The sequence below is a fragment of the Tachyglossus aculeatus genome, chromosome 4, assembly GCF_015852505.1.
Source record: "Tachyglossus aculeatus isolate mTacAcu1 chromosome 4, mTacAcu1.pri, whole genome shotgun sequence".
Classification (NCBI taxonomy): Eukaryota; Metazoa; Chordata; class Mammalia; order Monotremata; family Tachyglossidae; genus Tachyglossus; species Tachyglossus aculeatus.
The window spans coordinates 92582388-92597692 of record NC_052069.1 but is presented as its reverse complement, the minus strand read 5'-3'; the positions used below and the strand labels follow the sequence as shown (position 1 = coordinate 92597692).

The 15305-nt window shown below is 41.6% G+C and overlaps 1 protein-coding gene across 2 annotated transcripts in view; it reads right to left on the bottom strand.

The window, feature by feature from the left end:
- Nucleotides 1-15305, bottom strand: part of PIP4P2 (phosphatidylinositol-4,5-bisphosphate 4-phosphatase 2) — a 67630-nt gene that overhangs the window by 1140 nt on the left and 51185 nt on the right. The window contains exons 6-7 of one of the 2 annotated variants that reach the window (XM_038745394.1): nt 3686-3776; nt 1650-1819 (exon numbers count right to left, since the gene is read on the bottom strand). In XM_038745394.1, the coding sequence (XP_038601322.1) occupies nt 1676-1819; nt 3686-3776 (235 nt within the window). In that variant the 3' untranslated portion in view covers nt 1650-1675. Of the gene's footprint in view, nt 1-368; nt 1820-3685; nt 3777-15305 lie in introns of those variants that run through there. The other variant, XM_038745393.1, reaches the window with a different exon arrangement.

The following is a 15305-nucleotide window of genomic DNA, read 5'->3' as shown; positions in this document are numbered from 1 at the left end:
GGAAATATACAGAAGCAGTTTAAGACACAGGCCTTGCCGTTGAGGAGTTTACAACCTAATGGGAAAATATATAGGATGTATAGACATTTCAGTGTTCCCTGGAAGAATGTGCATTTAAGATGCAACACTTTTCTTACTCCACCTCCCTCCTTTCCCACACCCTCCCAAAATATTAAGGAGATTATTATCAGCTATTTTCTTAGCCCATTTCTACTGATGGGACATCTTTAAAGGAAGATGGCAAGTGAGAATAGTAGGAGAAAGTATTTCCTCTTTAAAAATATTATTCATTACATAGGAGAGAAACAGGGCTATTTTTGAATAATGATTTTTATTTTATTTTTAAAAGATACACTGTAATCCTGAGCTACGGCGTCTATACATATATCAAAGACTAGCATTGCAACTTTGAGGTTCAGATTATTTTGCTCCAAATCCTCATATGAATGTCAGCCTAGCATAGTCAGGAATAAAGATAATCTAAAATATTATACTAGCTTCTGGTAGTATAGAAATTATACCAATTTCTAAGGAGTGCTGGCTTCTAAAGAGGTCAGGGCATTCTTTTTTAATTTAGCAAAAACCTAAAGATGGGCAGCACAAGATCTGGTCCCATGATCCCTGTGAATTTGTAGAAAACTAAATAACTTTTTGTTTCTGATTCTAGTCTCTTGAATAAATTGTATGTTAACTTGACCAGCTGTATTTTGGCAGAATGATAAAAGTATCTAGGTACACTATTATTTTAGCTATTGTAAAATATCTCACTCCCTTTGCAAATTACCAGTGCAGAACTTCCCCAGTTGGGGAAACTTTGCCATAATCAAATAACAAGAAATAATCTATTGTAATCCTAGCTTCCTAGGTAGAGTTAAATATTACAAACATCTTATATGAAGCATTTCCCCTAGGCATTGTAGAGGAAATTATACCAATGCCTAGAATTAAGGCTCTTCAATCTAACCAGGTCTTTAAATACTGGTCAATAATAAAACAACAATAATTCCTAGATTCACATTGATATCCATTTGTCGACAGATCAATTTTTTCATTATTCTGTTTTTTTAAAATATACTAACAAAGTGTTGTTCTTTCTCCCTGAAAACCTGGAATCATGTAAGATTTACAACCGTTTGTTGTTTTTTTAGCAATAGTGTATCGTCTTTGAGGATACAACCAAATACCATTCCTGAATAAGGTCAGTATAATTTTAGGTAAAAGTTACAATAAGCATATGAGGCAAAATGCTTATTGCTTAAAATTTTAAAGCAAGCCACTTTGATACTGTTCTAGTTGAGATTTAAGTACAAATGAGAAGCCACTGTAGAAACACTTGTGGGCATCTCTTGCTTTTATAAATACCAACAGATTGAGTAATGGCATAAGTTGCCCTGTAAAATGGACAATAGATGAAATATACGGAGGTGAGAAATTTAAGAGTACCCTTTAGGACAGATAAAGAACATGTAAACATAGCTTTATTCAGAAATTGGACATCTAGCAGCAAAATAAATTATTTGCAGACCTTTTAGTGCAAAGAACATTTGTCCTTAAAAGACCACCCAGTCTTGAAACTATTTGTAACAGACACTGACAAAAAGAGCTTTAAGATATCCAGAGTGTTTATCCTGAACTGCTAGAGATCTCACCTGTCACTATTTACTATAAGAAAGTTTTACGCAAAACTGTGTTCTGGATAACTGACTTTTATGGCTCCCCAGTAACAAGCACGGATAAGGCAGATCAAGCCCAAGAGATAGGCAATTGCCCAAGATACGTAAGTTGCATGAAACCGTCTGGCAAAATCTTGTGTTCCAACCTAAAAAAGAAAGAAAAACAAACAAAAAAATCTCAGTATATCTGAGGAAATACTTTTGTGTTTAGAAAACTGTGTTCACTTTGAAAATTACATTCATTCACAAACACGATTTTCATTACTTTAAAAACTGAAGCAGCAGAATCCTCCCTAAAATATAATGAAGTTGGATGCTGGCTAACAGCCCTCAAACAAACTGTTGTCATGCTTTACGTATTCTGAAAATTATTCTGAAAGATTAGCCTTAGGCAGTCATTAACCATTTTTCCTCAGAAACAGGACAGGCTGATCTCCAACAAGGAACAATTTCTAAGGCAACAGAAGTTAGGGTAAGTGAAGCATGAATTGCCATAACTAGTGCATCACATTTGATGGATATGGAGTGAGGCTTGAAGGCAGTCTTAAGGCAATTCTGGCTGCAAAGATTCCACTTTGCTGCAGTTCTGCCACTGCTGCTGGTCTAATTTTCACCTAAGATGCTCAGCTGTGGGTCCTTCTCAGTGAGGCCGCATTACTGCATTGATGATCCCTTGTACATATGTATCCAATGACACACAGTTACCCTTTGGAGATAATACTACTGGTGATGGAACTTATCCATGGCTGTGAGTGTGGCTGAAAAAGCCAATCTGGGTCAGGGTCCCCACCATACCAGGCCCTCACAAATACTACCCCCCTTGCTTTGCCTGACAGATTTTCATTTTTGCCTCAATCTTCATAATCCTCCAAAAGGCAGAGGAAGAATATGCAGAATATAGTATGTGCAAAATATAATGTAATGGCACAGAGCAGTTTCCCACTAGCAAATATTTTTGGGTAAACTAACTTCTCTGCTCAAATTTGACTCTCTCCCATTCACTGCTGGAGGTTGTTTTTTTTTTTAAATAATTGGAGTGATGATGATGATGGTATTTGTTAAGTGCTTACTATGTGCCAAGCACTGTTCTAAGTGCTGGGATAGATACAGGGTTATCAGGTTGTTTCGTGTGGGGCTCACAGTCTTAATCCCCATTTTACAGATGAGGTAACTCAGGCACAGAGAAGTTAAGTGACTTGCCCAAAGTCACACAGCTGATAAGTGATGGAGCCGGGATTAGAACCCATGACCTCTGACTCCCAAGCCCGGGCTCTTTCCCCTAAGCCACATTGTAGTGTAGCTAATGCCAAGAGTCAGGTAAAGAGGAGAAGGAGGAGATGTGAGAGGCTGATGGAAAGTTCATCCCTGATCCCCTTAATTATTATGGCACTTGTTACGTGCTTACTATGGGTCAAACACTGTTCTAAGTACTGAAGCAGGCACAAGGTAATCAGCCCCTTCCCACAAAGGGCTCACCATCTAAGTAACTAATTTCTGCTTTAAAGTTTTCTTGCCAGAGAGTAGACAGAAACCAAGTGAGAGACAGAGGGAACTAGCAATCTCGTGGCCAAGGTGTCCACTCTCCCCAGCTGGCTTCTGACACCTGTGGGTCCCTCCAAACAGGTGAAAACAGAGGACCTGGTAGCAGTGGGCTATAAACAACTGGGCCTTCTGTCCCAAGGCTAAAGGAATCCCTCTTTGCCTTTCTTTCAGAGCACAACAGGGTGAAGGAGACCTGGGGTTATGAATCCCCAAAACAAAAGCAGTTCCTCCTACATGGTGCAGCAGCTAGATAAGCTACTGGTTTTTGACTTCTCCCTTCTACTTAGACTGAGCCCCATATGGGGCGGGGACAATGTCCAACCCAATTAGCTTTTTATCACTTAGAACAGTGCTTGACACATAATGAGTGCTTAACAAATACCACAGCAACAACTGCAATGGCTTAACTTTCACTCAGTAGTAAAATTAGGAATGCTAAAAAATCATTCCACCATTCAAGCCTTACTCACCGTCAACCCAACCGCAATGAAAATACACATCATTCCGATGGTAATGTACGCACAGCAACGTCTTCGCGGCAGTGCACTCCCCACAGACGAACTACATGCGTGAGAACATAAATATGAACAGTTATGCTTATTTAAACTATGTACAGTTTCTCTCAACTATGAACAGTTATCTCCCTATATTCAAATTCATTTACAAGGTTATGTGAAGAAAAAGACATACAAGTGTTCAAATTAATTGAATACAGATGTCTGATCTGGCAGTATTTTTCAATCTGCAGCCATTTTTCATAAGAAAATATACAAGATAATTTAGCACTTGATATATTCAGAGAATCATCTAGTGTAAAAAAAAAACCTCAAGAAATCATCTGATCCAGTCTGCCCCAAAGCAAGTGAACAGCAAAACCATTGTCCAGTCCCTCTCTTCCCAAAACAGATTTCATGAAAAATTTTCCAAAATGTAATACCAAGAAAGACAAAGTTTATTATCTTCTTATCCATTCTGAACCCATGAACCCTGCTGTCATATGCATAGCTGCATAAAGATTTAATTCTAATCACAGACACACTGAAGCAAGATTTTAAACTTCTTAACAAAGCCATCTCACACTGCATGCTGTAAACTGCTCAGACTATCTACTGCCTTGAGTTTTAGAGATCAAATTTCGGCTGAATTTGCAGCCAAGAGAAGAGTATGACAATCAACAGACATTCGACACTAGAATTCATTAAATTTTAGTAGTATAAGGATTTTGATTATTATCTAATAAAGGGTTCTGAAAAATAAAGTGCATATAAAATGTCAGATTGGGAGTCCTATGAGCAGAAAAGTATGTGACTCTGTTCTGTTTATCAACTGACATTTTATCTATGTTCAATGCATATTTCTATGTTCAATCGTATTTAAACAACTGAATTGGTTCAAAAAAAGGAGGTTGACCTTGACCACTGGAAACGTAAGCAGTGGTTAGACCACTAAGGTCAGAACATAGCCAGAATTGTCATGAGGTATTGAATAGCACAGACAGCTAGCGGGATGGCTAAAAGAGGCTCCTATTTCATTGGGAGATAGAGAGAGATTAAAGGGAGAAAAAAAATCTGCTGCACTAAGGTCTCAGTCCTATGCTCTCCTATTGCTGAGGACTATATCTGTGATAAAAGGCGTTAAGGAAAACTTAAGTTATATCGTATTTGGCCTGACCAACATCAGGTTCATGTGCACCACTATTTCTTCCCTCATTACACTGTGCTCTATCTAGATAAAAGTGCATTTGCCGGAAGAATGGCCATCCAATTCCTTAACACTGTTCATTCCAAAATGCATAGTGAAAGCACCTGCTATTGTAAAACTGTGTGTTCTGCACAAAAATACCCCAGTGGCCCTGAAGAGTGAATGCCCTTCTCCAACTTCCAAGATTACCACTAGGAGGTAACACATTCATTCATTCAGTCATATTTATTGAGTGCTTACTGTGTGTAGAGCACTGAACTAAGTGCTTGGGAGAGTACACATTCCATACCCACAACGAGCTTACAGTCTAGAGGTGGGGAAAGGCTAGAACCCTGTTCATTGTTGTAGGCAGGGAATGTGTACTGTACTATCCCAAGCACTTAGTTCAGTGTTCTGCACAAAGTGCTCAATAAATACCACTGAATGATTTTTGATAAGAAATCAATCAATCATATTTATTGAGCACTTACTGTGTGCAGAGCACTGTACTAAGTGCTTGGGAAGTACAAGTTGGCAACATATAGAGACAGTCCCTACCCAACAGTGGGCTCACAGTCTAAAAGGGGGGAGACAGAGAACAAAACCAAACATACTAACAAAATAAAATAAGTAGAATAGATATGAACAAGTAAAATGAATAAATAGAGTAATAAATATGTACAAACGTATATACATATATACAGGTGCTGGGGGGAAGGGAAGGAGGTAAGATGGGGGGATGGAGAGGGGGATGAGGGGGGAGGAAGGAAGGGGCTCAGTGGAAGAAACATGGCCTAGTGGATAGAGCACGGGACTAGGAATCAGGAGGTCCTGTGTTCTAATCCCAGCTTCTTCACTTGTCTGCTGTGTGACCTTGGGCAAGTCACTTCACTTCTCCATGCCTCAGTTACCTCATCTATAAAATGGGGATTAAGACTGTGAGCCCAGTGTTGTACAGGGACTGTGTCCAACCTGATTAGCTTGTATCTACCCCAGTGCTTGACACAGAGTAAGTGCTTAACAAATACCATCATCATCATCATTATTATTATTATCATCTTTCAGGTAATTTCTCTTCAATCTAAAAAAGAATATCACATTGTAAGCCACATCACTTGATGATGATGATGGCATTTGTTAAGCGCTTACTATGTGCAAAGCACTGTTTTAAGCACTGGGGCGGATACAAGGTGACCAGATTGTCCCACGTGGGGCTCACAGTCTTCATCCCCATTTTACAGATGAGGGAACTGAGGCACAGAGAAGTTAAGTGACTTGCCCAAAGTCACACAGCTGACAATAGGCAGAGCCGGGATTTGAACCCATGACCTCTGACTCTCAAGCCCGTGCTCTTTCCACTGAGCCATGGCTTTGTGTCCAACGTGAGTCTGTTTAACTCTTAAGGTTGAGGGTCCTATATGATTTTGAAGATTAAGGTGGCAAGATTTTTCAAATTAAAATTGAGTGTGGCCTAAGGATCAAGAGAACACTGTTATGGCTATCCCCCCCCCCCCCCATATTTAATATATATTGCACTTCATAACTCAGACTTCTTTTAAATCAGAAAAATATGAAAACTACTATGATCTTTAGATGTGTAAATGAATTTGCCAGCATAAACAAATTTTAGGAATAATGTAACTAGCAATTCAAATATAAATTATGTGTTTTTTCTTCTAGGAATCATAAACCTTTCAATTAAGTAATTTCAACAAATGGCCATGAGATTCAATGATGAGATTCAATGATGAGACTTCAATTTAACAATTATTTCTATATTTGCCTTCATCAACTGAGTTTTTACTGAATTCTGAAACTCTTTGCAGGTATTACAGAGATTTTATAAAACAGGGGGGACAGGCCGGAAGAAAGGAACTTTTAGCTGAGAAATTCAACTTTGCCACAGGACTTTCCTCATTTGCACACACAAGCGATTATGTTTTTCATTTCTGAAACAAATTTGCAGAAAGGGCAATATAAACAGGAAAGGGAAAACAATCATGAGACACCACACCACTCACTTCCTAGCATTAATCAATCAAAAACGCAGCAAGCCATCACATGTATAGCATGTGACTAGAATTCCCTAAACATTCTTCATGCTTCTTGGAATGTTGTTAAGTGTTTTAAGCTTCTCCAATCCATCTGTACTTCTCTGCAAGGCACCAAAAGTTCTCAGAGTAAGGTAGAGTTCCTCAGCCTAGTACCAGGCCATTAATAACAACTACTTAAGCATTATCTGGTGGCTCAGAGATCGTAAGTCATTTTCAACAGACCACTGATAAGATATTCATCTTTAAAAACAACAAAAAATTCTTCTCTGGAAGGATTCTAGTATTAAAAGGCAATATTTTTTCAGATGTGCTTGACTAAAAATTACTGTAAAATTTTACAATTTTCTTCAATTATCGTATCATGAAAAATCAAGTTGGAATAGTGGATAGAGATGAGCCTGAGAGTCAGAAGGTCATGGGTTCTAATCCCAGCTCTGCCACTTGCCTGCAGTGTGACCTTGAACAAGTCATTTCACTTCTCTGTGCCTCAGTTACCTCACCTGTAAAATGGGGATTGAGTCTGTGACATCCATGAAGGATAGGGACTGTCCAACTTCATAAACTTGTATCTACCCCTGCGCCTAGTACAGTGCCTGGCACACAGAAAACATTTAACAAATGCCACAATTATTATTAATTATTAAGTTAGTCTTTCATTCATCCCAGCACCAAACCAGCCCCTGGATATAGAGTTCTGCTTGATTCTGTCCTCTGGCAACAGGAGAATGAGACCCCAGTTTGTTGGGGTTTGTAAGTGTTGGAAAGAGCTAGGAAGTGGCTTTATCCCCACAACCTCACATCCTCCTCCATCCTCTCTATTCCAACCCTTACAAACCTTACGAATCTGAGCTTCCCAAGCCAATTTCTGCTTGAAGTCTCCTGGGGATTTGTGATTCGTGTAACATTCTATTTTATGGGGTCTTTCAATCCCCTGATGTCAGTCCAGGTATTCTGAATCACGACTGCAAGAGCAAAACGATTGGTGTGTTGCTACTTCCAAATGTTTCCTCCTCGTTAATAAAACAGAGAGAAATGTTAATAGGGCCGAGTAACCGTTGTAAATCTTCAAAAAGCTTACAGAAATCATCCCATGACTCCCAAGTGAGTGATGGCTGAGTGAATGAGACTAGGCATGTGCATGCAGCGGAATGTATTTGTGGGAAACTTTGCGTGTGTTTGTGAAGAATGCCAGTGGCAATTACTGTTTGTGTGTCCATGGGAGAAGGGAGCAGTCAAGAAGGGGAGGAGGAAAGAGAGGGAAAGAGAAGGGATGAGAACGTGCCTCCTTTTCCTCTTCTTTCTCAGTCTCAGTTACTGCTGGCCCCACCGTTATTTTTCATGGACTCTATCTGCCCAACTGCAGCAGCTACGCCTGGGCTGGGCAGAGGTGACAGGCTTTGGTGGCCGTCAAGAATGGGTAGCATGTGGTGGTGGGAGAGAAAGACCAGCAACATCTTGTCCACAGAATTTCTATGGTGGTCAGCCAAGTCAGAAAATCCTATGAACTGCCCAGAAAGCTTAGTTCCACTGCAATACTGATTATAATAATAATAATAATTACAGTATTTGTTAAGCGCTTCCTGTGTGCCAAGCACTGTACTAAGCCCTGGTGTGGATACAAGCTAATCAGGTTGGACACAGTCGCTGTCCCACGTGGGGCTCACAGTCTCGATCCCCATTTTACAGATGAGGTATTGAGGCACCGAGAAGAGAAGTAACTTGCCCAATGTCACACAGCAGACTAATGGCAGAGCCAGGATTAGAACCCCATGACCTTCTTACTCCCAGAACTGTACTCTATCCAGTATGCCATGTGTGAGATACTGCTGGGAAAGATGGTACAGTTGAAGAAGTAGAAGGGAGGGACTGGAGAGGAGTACAAAGCAGCGTGGCTCAGTAGAAAGAGCCCCGGCTTGGGAGTCGGAGATCATGGGTTCTACTCCCGTCTCTGCCACTTGTCTGCTGTATGACTTTGGGCAAGTCACTTAACTTCTCTGGGCCTCAGTTCCCTCATCTGTAAAATGGGGACTCAGACTGTGAGCGCTATGTGGGACAACCTGATTATCTTGTATCCCCCCAGCACTTAGAACAGTGCTTGGTGCATAGTAAGGGCTTAACAAATACCATTATTATTATTACAAGAGATATTAGGAAGATCACCCCTGATGGTTTCAATTTTCTCAATGAAGTACAAGGCCAAATCAATAGGGGCGAGAGATAGGTGGGGGATAGTAGGGAGACATGGAGTTTAAGGAGTAGGTTCAACATCAAACAACTAGTGAGGGCAATGGGTAAAGGGAGTCAATAGGGATGGAGAAATAATGTTACTGGAGAGAAGAGTGGCAGAGATAAAGCAGACAAGGATGAACTAGTCCTCTCCCAAGCTTTCCCACCACTGTGGATGGCACAACCATCCTTCCCATCTCACAAACCTGCAAACTTGGTGTCATCCTTGACTCCCTCTCTCATTCACCCCACATATCCAATCCATCACTAAATCTTGCCAGTCTCACCTTCAAAACATCGCCAAGATCCGCCCTTTCCTTTCCATCCAAACTGCTCCTACATTAGTACTATCACTCATCCTATCCCGACTGGATTACTGCATTAGCCTCCTTTCTGACCTCCCAACCTCCTGCCTCTCCCCACTCCAGTCCATACTTCACTCTGCTGCCCGGATTATCTTTCTACAGAAACGTTCTGGGAATGTCACCCCCTTCCTCAAAAATCTCCAGTGGTTACTTATCAACCTCTTTATCAAGCAAAAACTCCTCACTGTTGGCTTCAAAGCTCTCCATCACCTTGCCCCTTCTTGCCTCACCTCCCTTCTCCCAGTCTATGTCCCAGCCTCCACACTCCACTCCTCTGGTGCTAATCTTCTCATTGTGCCTCAAACTTGCCTGTTTCACCACTGACCCATGGCCCACATCCTACCTCTGGCCTGGAAAGCCTTCCCTCCTCAAATCCGCCAAACAATCACTCTTCCCCCCTTCAAAGCCTTACTGAAGGTGCATCTCCTCCAAGAGGCCTTCCCAGACTAAACCCCCTTTTCCTCAGCTCTCCCTCCCTTCCATATCACCTTGACACGCTCCCTTTGCTCTTCACCCCCTCTCCCTGCCCCACAGCACTTATGTATTTATGTATATATCTATAATTCTATTTATTTATAATGATGCCTGTTTGTTTTGATGTCTGTCTCCCCCCCTTCTAGACTGTAAGCCTGTTGTGGGCAGGGATTGTCTCTCTTTATTGCTGTATTGTACTTTCCAAGCGCTGAGTACAGTGCTCTGCAAACAGTAAGCGCTCAATAAATATGATTGAATGAATGAATGAATGAATGAATGAAGGGGGTCAGCCTGATACCTAGACTTCTGCCAGCAGTACTCTGCTGCTCATGCATAGGAGCAAAGGAAGTGGACTGTGAAAGTGATCCAGGGCTGTAGGTCACTGGTATGAGATTGATGAAGGGATAAAAAGGATAAGGGAGTGAGCTGAGTTCAGTAGAGAGGGTGTGGTTGAGAGTGTCAATTTGGTCATTAAGGGAAGGTAGATCGGGTATGGAGTCACTCTTGTACTGGCAACTCCCAACCCTGACTCACATTTTCAACCCATTTTCTTTATCCCTCCACTTACATAATTAAGCAGTCCTGGGAGAAATTCCAAAAACAACCTTGCCAATCCCTGCTGCCTTAACTTTATCCTTTCCCCTACAAACTTCATTTTTTTCCTAGCAAATAATACTCCCATCAACTCTTAAAAGTGTCACTGTGTCAGAGCACTGTACTAAGGACTTTGGAGAGTATAATAGAGTTAGTGAACATGCCCCCTGCCTTCAAACAGCTTACTATCTAGCAGGAGAGAAAGACATTAAAATGAATTACAGATAGGAGGAAGAACAGGGTATAGGGTATAAACAGGGTATAAATATGAGTTGATGCTTAAGAAGAGGGTTCTGAAGATTCCATTTTGGACATATTGCACTGTAAAAACCCAAGTACTCAATACAGTAAGCGTGGCTCAGTGGAAAGAGCACGGGCTTGGGAATCAGAGGTCATGTGTTCAAATTCTGGCTCCGCCACTTGTCAGCTGTGTGACTTTGGGCAAATCACTTAACTTCTCTATGCCTCAGTTCCCTCAACTGTAAAATGGGGATTAAGACTGTGAGCCTCACTTGGGACAACTTCATCACCTTGTACCCTCCCCAGCGCTTAGAACAGTGCTTTGCCCATAGTAAGTGCTTAACAAATGCCATCATTATTATTATTGCTCTGCAAACAGTAAGCACTCAATAAATCCCACTGATTGATTCATTCCTTCATGCAGAGACGTTCTGGAAGTGAGAGAAAATGTGGGCATGCAGAGGACAGAGGTCAGGGTTAATAAGTAGATTTGGGAGCCAACAGTATAGAGGCAGTAGTGGAATTTGTGGGAGAGATATGAGCACCTAAGGTAGCACAGAGACCCCCCCCACCAAGCTATTCAAAGCCTTTAACTGCTAAAGGTCCCTGTGGCCTCCTAAAGCCTTTCTCTTTAACTCCCAACCACCTCACAAATCAGCCTGGAAATGAGCTAAATCCCAGATGTAAACTCTCTCAAAGGTTGAGAAGCAGTGTGGCCTAGAGGATAGAGCACGGGCTTGGGAGTCAGAAGGACCCGGGTTTTAATCCTGTCTCCGCCACTTGTCTTCCGTGTGGCCTTGGGCAAGTCATTTCAGTTCTTTGGGCCTCAGTTACCTCATCTGTTAAATGGGGATTAATACTGTGAGCTCCGTGTGGGACTGTGTCCAACCTGATGAGCTTGTATGTACCTCAGTGCTTAGTTCAATGCCTGGCACATAGTAAGCACTTAACAAATACCATAAAACCAAACCAAACCAAAAAATGTCCCATTCATTCTTCTGATCTCCTGCTCTTTTACCTCATGTTTTCACCTGTCTTTGGGACATCTCCATTCAGATGACCTGTTAGCAAATTAAATACAGTATTGCTAAAACTCTCAACTCATCTTCTCTCCTAAACTCACTCTTTTTCCCTTCCGCATCATTGCCAATTATTCCACCATCCTTATCCCACAAACTTGCAACAATGGTGTTACCTCTGACTCATCTCTGACTGCTCTCTCATTTATCTCCCACATTCAATCTGCCTAAATTCTGCAGTTCTTGCTCAATAATGTACCACTGATTTTAACCCTCTCATCCATTTCTGTAGCCACTACCCTTTTTAAACTCTCTAATCTCCTGACTGGACTAGTATAACAGTCTCCTTACCTATCTTCCTACCTCTAGCCTCCTCTTTTAAGACTGTAAATACAGTGACATAAATCATCTTTCTAAAATATTAGTCACTCCCTTTCCCTTCCTCAATGACCCCCCAACCCTCCTCAAAACTCCTAACCATTTCCAAGCACTTAGTACAGTGCTCTGCAAACAGTAAGTGCTCAAATATGATTGAATGAATGAATGAATGAATGTCTATCAGCTGGCTCCCTGAATCCTAGCTTCCTTCTTCTGTTTTATGCCAGCGTTTGCTCTTAATGAGCCCAAGAAAATCCCCTCTCTCAACTTTCCTTCCATCAACTGTTTTTGCCATTTATAATATAATAATAATAATAACATTTATTAAGTGCTTACTATGTGCAAAGCACTGTTCTAAGCACTGGGGTGGTTACAAGGTGATCAGGTTGTCCCATGGGGGTCTCACAGTCTTAATCCCCATTTTACAGATGAGGGAACTGAGGCCCAGAGAAATGAAGTGACTTGCCCAAGGTCACACAGCTGAAAATTGGTGGAGCCAGGATTTGAACCCGTGACCTCTGACTCCAAAGCTCGTGCTCTTTCCACTGAGCCACGCTGCTTCTCTGAGGCCATTCATCTTCATCTTGGAGCCAAATCCTTTCCCTCCAGCAGAGGTCTTCTAAAAGACTCCTCCAGCATGCATTTCCTATCATGATACTCCTCTCCCCCCAGCAACCTCAGAAATATTACCTCCCTTTGCACTCAAAGCCCTACTGAGAGCTCACCTCCTCCAAGAGGCCTTCCCAGACTGAGCCCCCTTTTTCCTCTCCTCCTCCCCATCCCCCCCGCCCTACCTCCTTCCCCTTCCCACAGCCCCTGTATATATGTTTGTACACATTTATTACTCTATTTATTTTATTTGTACATAATAATAACAATAATAATGATGGCATTTATTAAGCACTTACTATGTGCAAAGCACTGTTCTAAGCTCTGGGGAGGTTACAAAGTGATCAGGTTGTACCACGGGGGCTCACAGTCTTAATCCCCATTTTACAGATGAGGTAACTGAGGCCCAGAGAAGTGAAGTGACTTGCCCAAAGTCACAGAGCTGACAATTGGCGGAGCCGGGATTTGAACCCATGACCTCTGACTCTAAAGCCCAAGCTCTTTCCACTGAGCCACGCTGCTTCTCCTGTACATATTTACTATTCTATTTATTTTGTTAATGATGTGCATTTAGCTTTAATTCTACTTGTTCTGACGACTTGCCACCTGTCCACATGTTTTGTTTTGTTGTCTGTCTCCCCCTTCTAGACTGTGAACCCGTTGTTGGGTAGGGACTGTCTCTATATGTTGCCAACTTGTACTTCCCAAGCGCTCAGTACAGTGCTCTGCACACAGTAAGTGCTCAATAAATACGATTGAATGATTGAACTGAATGAATTCAGTTAGTTCTTTACTGGCTTGTTCTTTTCACTTGTTCCTCTTTGCTCACACATTACTAATTTCTGTATGTTTGTTTGTGTTATTCTTGATTTCTTCATTAGGCTGTGCTTCCCCAATAGGTAGGAGGTCCCTTGAGGGCAGGAAGATCAATCAATCAATCAATCATATTTATTGAGCACTTACTGAGTGCAGGACACTGTACTAAGCGCTTGGGAAGTACAAGTTGGCAACATATAGAGACAGTCCCTACCCAACAGTGGGCTCACAGTCTAAGATACCTTGCCATGACTTCTAACTGTACTGAACTCCCAAATGCCTAGTCAGATGCTCTGCACAAAGTGAGCATTCAGTAAGTACTACTGATTGGTTGAAAACTCTTTCTGTATACATTTTCAAGTGTTTGGTAGAGGGATCTGTACCTAGTAGGTGCTCATTTAATAATCCTATCGACTGATTTCATCATTAGAGCAAGGTCATTCTATTTTGGTTAATCTTGCTAGCAAATGAAAATAAAAGGGGAATAATAACAATAATAATAATATTTCTAAGTGCTTACTGTGTGCCAAGCACTGTATTAAGTGCTGGAAGACACTCCATGTTAAATTCAACTTTTTGAGAACACGAATTTGAGAGTGAGGGTCCCTCCAAACCTTGCCTCACGTGGACAGTGTTTTTGTTACTGTGATGTCACCAAAAAGCATGTAATAATAGTAACAATTATGGTACTTGTTAAGCTCTTACTGTGTGCCAGGCACTTTTCTAAGCACTGGGGTAGATGCAAGGTAAACAGGTTGGACACAGTCCCTGTCCCACATGGGGCTCACACTCTTAATTCCCATTTTACAGATGAGGTAACAGGCCTAGAGCTTGCCCAAGCTCACACAGCAGACATGAAGTGGACCTGAGATTAGAACCCGCCACCTTCTTACTCAAGGCCTGTGCCTTACCCACTAAGCCATGCTGATCCAGCATGAAGGCAAAATATCCTTTCAAAACTGAAGAAACTTTCTTTGATAACTGAAAAATTTAGGAAATGTCAAAACCGATCTCTGGTTAGCATCCAGAGCTGTGGTATAAAGGTGGAGATCGATACTCAGGAATCAGAGATGCAGGTGCCATTGGTCAATGCGAGCAAAAGGCTAAATTGGGGCAAATACACTGGCCAGCAAGGAAAAGGCTCAAGTGCTTCTCAAAGTCAATTGATCCTACCCATTTTAAAATCATACCCTGTGCTTTGAATTAGGTCCACATTATTCCTGGAAATCGATTCAGGTCTGCTCCTAATGCTCACGTGGCCCCAATGGAAATAATAACAATGTCATAATAATAAAAAAAATCCTGTGGGCAGGTCATACTGACAAACCTTTGGAGCTCTCTAATAATAATAATAATAATAATAATGGCATTTATTAAGCGCCTACTATGTGCAAAGCACTGTTCTAAGTGCTGGGGAGGTTACAAGGTGATCAGGTTGTCCCAAGGGGGGCTCACAGTCTTAATCCCCATTTTCCAGATGAGGTAACTGAGGCACAAAGAAGTTAAGTGACTTGCCCAAAGTCACACAGCTGACAATTGGCAGAGTCGGGATTTGAACTCATGACCTCTGACTCTTTTCCACTGAGCCACGCTCTGTAGACTGAGCCCCTTCCTTCCTCTCCCCCTCGTCCCCCT